Genomic DNA, 6,687 nt, shown 5'->3' on the forward strand with positions numbered 1-6,687 from the left:
CGCACGTGAATGGGGACACGGACGCGCACGCGAATGCGCCTCACCTCGCTCAACCCCTGCCCGGCGGCTGAGGAGGGAGGGGGGCGCGCGCGGGAGTCGCGGGTGGGCTCTGTGCGGAGTGGCGGACCCGCTGGCGGCGGCGCGGGGCCGGGGTCGCGGGCTCCGGCTCCGGCTCCGGCGCGGGCGCGGGGGCGGCGGCGCCTCGTCCAGTCAGGCGGCGGCGCTCGGGACCCTCTGGCCGCACGGGGGACGAACTGACTGACGTATCTCGCCCGCCCCCGTCCCCGCCCCCGCCCCTGCCTCATCTACCCGGGGCTCCCGGGGCTCCTGGCCAGAGCGCTTTCTCTCGCTGCTCCTCTCTTCGGCCCTTTCTCTCTCTGGCACCTCGGGCGGCTGCGGTGGCAGCGGCGACAGCGACCCCAGCAGCAGCGAGCGGCGGGAGCGGGTGGCCGTGACGATGAAGTGCAAGCCCAACCAGACGCGCACCTACGACCCGGAGGGGTTCAAGAAGCGGGCGGCGTGCCTGTGCTTCCGGAGCGAGCGCGAGGACGAGGTGCTGTTAGTGAGTAGCAGTCGGTACCCGGACCGCTGGATCGTGCCGGGCGGGGGCATGGAGCCCGAGGAGGAGCCGGGCAGTGCGGCTGTCCGAGAGGTGTTCGAAGAGGCGGGAGTCAAGGGGAAGTTAGGCCGGCTCCTGGGCATTTTCGAACAGAACCAAGACCGCAAGCACAGAACGTACGTGTACGTACTGACCGTCACCGAGATTCTGGAGGATTGGGAAGATTCGGTTAGCATTGGAAGGAAGCGAGAGTGGTTCAAAATCGAAGATGCGATCAAGGTTCTCCAGTGCCACAAGCCCGTGCATGCCGAATATCTGGAGAAACTAAAGCTGGGCGGCTCCCCAACCAATGGAAACTCGGTGGCCCCATCTCTGCCACAGAGCGATCCCTAGTATGTACCGCTCCTGCACAGACTTCTGCTTTCCGCCTACCTTAGAATAAATAGTGCCCGGAGCACCTCTGCTGCCTAGTGCGGTTTCTCGGGGAGGAGGGGGGCTTCTTTTGTTTCCTTGGCAGACCTCTGAATCACGCTTGCAAACTGTCTCAGTTGCCAGGCACTGTTTTCAGACAATTTGCACGTTTTTCAGATGCTTTGAAAATCGCTGCTTCGTAGGACTGTAACAGATTTCGGTAAGCCTAAACCACGTGGGTTTGTTTGTTGTTGTTTTTTTTTTTTAAGGTGCCTTAACTGCTTGCTCAGTTCTTAGTGTGTGTGTGTGTGTGTGTGTGTGTGTGTGTGTACAAGTGTGTTCACGCTGTGGGTTGTTCTTTTCTTTTACGTTTCCACACACGTGTGTATGTGCACGTGTGCATTTTTAGTACCGTAGCCTTGCGGTTTGTTTTGTAGTGAAGGCCTTTTAAATCTGAACATCTTGGTGGTGTGGCATCTTTAATTTTTTTTTTTTTCTTAACCTCCTTTCTCATTCACAGCATTAGCGCCAGCCCTTCTGTGATGGCAATTGGTTTAAAGATCATTGATGGATTTTTTTTAATATTTAAGAAATTTCACATCTTATGGTCTTTCCTTACTGGGCAATAATTTTGTGTTTAGTGATGTGATCTAATTTGGCCTTTTCAGAAGTTTCTTTACTCATAGGTACATAATTTGATTTTCAAAAAAATTTCACCAGTGGTAATTTTTTGCTGCTTGTTTGAAGTGGCCATTTCCCATACAGCCCAAATGTACTTTAACAAATATTACTTTAGACAGTGAATATCTTCTTGGATAAGTATTGTTAGCCAAACACATCCTGATGTGTACATGTTATCATGAAAACTGTATTCGTAGGGAGTGATTTCGTGTTCAACTTGCAACTTCATTGCCCATTTCTTAATACCCTAGAATAACCATGGTTCTCCCAATATTAACTAGTCTTTGAAAGAAAGTTATTTCACATATTTGAATTGAGTGGACATTCCAGTTAACCCTCTTGACTACCAATAACCATAGGCATGGGATTTATATGGTGATTACATTCCAATCCCGTGATGTACCTTTCTTGATACTTGGCTGGTACAGACTTCTTAAAGTGTCAGGACACCTGAACAATCTCTATTAAAGATTTAGGATAAATGTTTTCTGTCACAAGACAAACTCTTTTGGGTGCCAAACTAAAAACTCATACATTTGCCTTGTTAACTTGCCTAGGACCACGAGTCTCAGCTAATTTTGGGGGGATCACTTTTATGTACTCTGTATTAAAAATTTTTGAAAGTCTTGATTCTTCTTAGAACTCCTTATCTTCTCTTAGGAAGGTTGAGAAAAAGTCTATATTGTGAAGAGAGTATAGGTGGGTGATATCTTTTTACATATAATAATTAACAACTAGAAAATATTCTATAGGCTAATAATAAATATTAGTGGGTAATAACTATAATTCAAATATTTTGTTGTTTTGCATAGAACCATTTAAAAAGAATACAAACGCTGGCTGGTAGTATTGACTATTGTTATATTTTTTAAAACTTTGATGCAATTGGTTTTTTAAAAATCTTTGCCATATATAAATATGTCTGAATAAAGCACATATTTAAGAAAAATTAATATTATGAAAGGAATGAGTAGAAAACCAACGGCTTTTAAAAAACAATTATATAATTTCATATTGTAAATTATGCAGATCATCTGTTTTTCAAAAATATATTTCTTTATACAGAAAGACATAATTTAAAAAAAAACTTTCTAAATCCTACCTCTTGGCCTTTTATTACAATAGTCCAAATCAACTAATAGGTATTCCTGGTAACTCGAGATTTTTCAAGGTATACACTAATAGCAAAGGAACTGGATCATTGCTTTACACCTGTTTCGTACATAAGACTGCCCTCATCTAAAATGCTGCCACAGGGGCACCTGGGTGGCTCAGTCGGTTGAACATCCTACTTCAGCTTAGGTCATGCTCTCACGGTTTGTGGATTCAAGCCCTGCGTTGGGCTCTGTGCTGACAGCTCAGAGCCTGGAGCCTGCTTCGGATTCTGTGTCTCCTCCTCTCTCTGCCCCTCCCATGCTCATGCTCTGCCTCTCTCTGTCTCTTAATAATAAATAAATGTTTAAAAAAATAAAAAATAAAAATACTGCCACAAATACCTGGGTATAACCTATACATGGAATTCTTAGAATAATGCACAATCTCATGTTTTGACTTTTGAACTATGTATTTGGCAAGTGTAGATAGTATAGTGTTGATATTAATCAAGTCTTAAGAATTGTTAGCCTGTAAATATTTGCTGTATTTTATTTAGAAACATTTGGATTGAGTCTATCACTTGCTAGAATTTTCTTCACTGCCAAGGTCTTTAATTTATGTAATTTGTAAAACTTCCAAGGCTTGCACTTCTTTTCTTGTAATGTTTATTTATGAGAGAGAGATAGAGTGAGAGTGAAGGAGGGGCAGAGAGAAGCTGGAGACACAGAATCCAAAGCAGGCTACAAGCTGTCAGCACAGAGGCCGACGTGGGGCTCGAACCCACAAACCAGGAGCTCATGACCTGAGCCAAAGTACAACACTTAACTGGCTGAGCCATCCAAGTTCCCCCCAAGGCTTGCATTTCTAAGTTGTAGCAGAACATTTTACAGTTATCACAATAAGTTAAGCTTTCAGATTCACATAGGCAGTTCTTGTTATATATGCTTCTGGAGTTCAGTCTAGAAAAATTTAAGTGAAAGAACCCAAGCCTTTCATTTTTTTTTTTAATTTTTAAATGTTCATTTACTTTTTAGAGAGAGACCGTGAGCTGGGAAAGGGCAGAGAGAGGGAGAGAGAGAGAATCCCAAGCAGATTACACATTGCCAGCAGGGAGCCCAATGTGGGGCTCAAACTCATGAACCATGAGATCATGGCTTGAGATCTAGAGTCAGATGCTTAAGTGACTAAGCCACCCGGGCGCCCAAAGAACCCAAAAAGCCTTTCATTTTAAAAGAGAAATCCAAACAATTCAGGCCAAAACAGTTGACACAGAGCTAACAAACCTAATCGTGTCAATAACTTACATCTTTTAAGAGTTTGATGCACAGTTGAAATTTTTTCCCTGGAGAGTCAGTATATAGCACCCATATTATTTCTGTGATGATTTACAAAAAATGAACAGATGAATCTTTCTGCTCATACCTCCCCCCCAATAAACAGAGCATTGATCAAAGATAATTAAGACTTTCAAATATGAGGTAGAATTTGTTTCTAGCATGTTTTTGTAAAGGCTGGGTTCCTTCCCACCCCCCCAACTGGACAAGTACCTATTATCTTTTTAAAAACATCTTTAAAAGACATGCTGGAGTAAAGGTAATATCAATATGCTTGATATATAAATTTCCCTGGATGTATAAAGTATTATATTTTCTAAGAAACCTATTTTTTTGTGTATCAAATCACTGTTGGAAGAACTAACTCTGAAAGGGATGGGGGTAGCTATAAATATTATGAATTCCTTTGTAGGGTTTCATAAGAGAATTGTAAAGATTTCAACATTTTTGTATTAAGAAATGTTTTGTATTAAGAAACATCAAATAAGAAAGAGAGTGTTTGTGTGTGTGTTTAAAAGCAGGAACAGGCAGTTTTTAAGGTAGCAACATTAGAGGGCCTTTCTGGGACAGATGGTTTAAAGGGCTCTGAAGCTGGAGCTGCTCCTCTCACTTCCCATTACATGGAGTCCAATTGTAAGAAAGACAATTCCTTTATCAAAAGTTGTTAACTAGGAAAAGTGAGGTGAAAAATCTGCCTTAGAGCCTAAGTACTAACAGCTGGCTAGAGTTTTCTTTTTCAGGGCCCCTTTTGTGGAAGCACCAAGAGAAACAGGAAATATTTTCAGCACCATTCTAGTATTGTACCCATCTTTCTGAATGATTGTTGGCCTGTTAGACTATGAACTCTTTGAGGAGTAGGACCCAGCCTGAATCCTGTCCATATTCTCAGAGCCTAGAAAAGTGGCTAAAGTTTGGAGACATTTGTCACTGAACCACAGATTAGAAATGTCTACTACTAGTGTATTCTTGATTTCTTAGCTTCATGTTTTATCTGGACAGTCTCTTATTTTCACCTGGCCTCAGAGTGGAACTGCATTGGATAATTCACTGAAAGCTTTTACAAGAGTCTCAATAAATATTTGTTGACTGGAGGAATTGATGAACCAATAAAACTATTAATAAGATTTATTTTAGGTGAATGGCACAGATGTGATTCAGATGTACTTTGAAAGAAATATGTGCACCCAGTGATGAATGGAATTGTGAAACACAGATGAGCTCTTTCACACTCCCGAGGACAAGCTCATCCTATGCTTTTGAACACTTCTCTGTTTATTGCAATGACCGTTCTCCAGATTGTTGCACTACCACTATCTCTGTATGGACTTCTAATTTGGCACCTATGGCCTTTTTTTGTGCTTTTATGATTATCTGTATTTCCCACCAGCTTGGTTATAGTGCAAGGGCCTTGTTTCCTTAGTCTTTTTATGTATCTAGCATACAAGACATCACTTGAAATATGGTAGATATTACTGAAGATTTGTCTAAATAATATTTTGTAATGATACAGAGTATCATGTAAAGCATTCACCTTCTAATCTGGTGTTAGCACACTAAATTGCTGTCTAGCATATACATGTTTTTTGTATATTAGGTGTCACATACCGTTTCTAGGCTGTGAAATATTAGAAAGCAAAACTTCTTACTCCTATGTCTCTATCATCCCAGACATGTGCCTCCTAATGGTAGTATACTACACCACCTATGAAATATATTTGCCACAATTTTGAACCTAAATCAACCTGTGCCTCTAGACATTCCTGATCTATAGAAAATACAGGAAATAGAGAAACATTACAGCCCAGAGTTGATGTCTGCAGAATCCAGGCTGTAGGAAACTGTAGGACAAATGATCCAGTTTCTTCAGTAAACGGATCGCCAGGATGAAAGAAAGAAATGGAAGAAGAACCTATAGATTGAAATGGACTTGAGACATATAAATCAATTGTAATATATGGATATTTTGGGGATCCTGATTTGACCAAACTGTAAAATAAATACATTTATGAGACAATCCAGATAATTATAAAATTGACTTGATATTTGATATTCATTGGGATAATGGAGATTATGTCAAAAACAAGAGTCCTTAACTTTCAGAGATCCATTCTTAAATATTTATGGTTGAAATGATATCTGGAATTTGCTTCATAATAAGTGGATGTTAAGTGCATTAGATCAATATAACAAGATTGGCCTTGATTTAAAGCTGGGTGATGGTTAAATGATAGTTCATTATATATATATTCTTCTCTACTTTTTGTATGTTTGACATTTTCCATAATAAAAAGTTAATGAAAATAGTTTTCAGAGTTCTTGTTAAAGCTAATATATAAGGCACAGAGAAAAAAGAGGAGGAAGAAAAATTTTAGATTGTGTAAAGAATGTTTGCTCTGAGGTGCCTCTTCTAGGCCAGGAAGTCAAATGCCCAAAAAGAGAGGGCTGACAAACTCTGGAGTGGCTAGTGTTTATCTTGCTACAGACCACTGTCAGGAGGTTTTTTTTCCCTCTTAATTTGGCTCATTTAAATAGGAAGAGTTAAATTCTTATTTATTGCAAAATGGGAATGGATTCTCCTATTGAGCAGGATATTTGACACAGTGTAGT

General features: G+C 40.8%; 1 protein-coding gene across 2 annotated transcripts; it reads left to right on the forward strand.

The window, feature by feature from the left end:
* The first annotated feature begins 321 nt into the window (after positions 1–321).
* Positions 322–6,384, forward strand: LOC101082293 (diphosphoinositol polyphosphate phosphohydrolase 3-beta). 2 transcript variants are annotated; one of them, XM_045050834.1, is made up of 2 exons: positions 322–951; positions 4,821–6,384. In XM_045050834.1, coding segments are annotated over exons 1-2 (495 nt in total). In that variant the 5' UTR covers positions 322–457; the 3' UTR covers positions 4,822–6,384. The 2 variants fall into 2 exon arrangements, 1 of the variants encoding a protein (XP_044906769.1); XR_006593042.1 differs by having other exon boundaries at positions 322–1,190.
* The last annotated feature ends 303 nt before the right edge of the window (positions 6,385–6,687 follow it).

Source organism: Felis catus, chromosome X, assembly GCF_018350175.1.
Source record: "Felis catus isolate Fca126 chromosome X, F.catus_Fca126_mat1.0, whole genome shotgun sequence".
Taxonomy (NCBI): Eukaryota; Metazoa; Chordata; class Mammalia; order Carnivora; family Felidae; genus Felis; species Felis catus.

Bases quoted from the DNA above. Each gene is read 5' to 3' on its own strand.
- LOC101082293 (XM_045050834.1), top strand. From the start codon at position 458: ATGAAGTGCAAGCCCAACCAGACGCGCACCTACGACCCGGAGGGGTTC.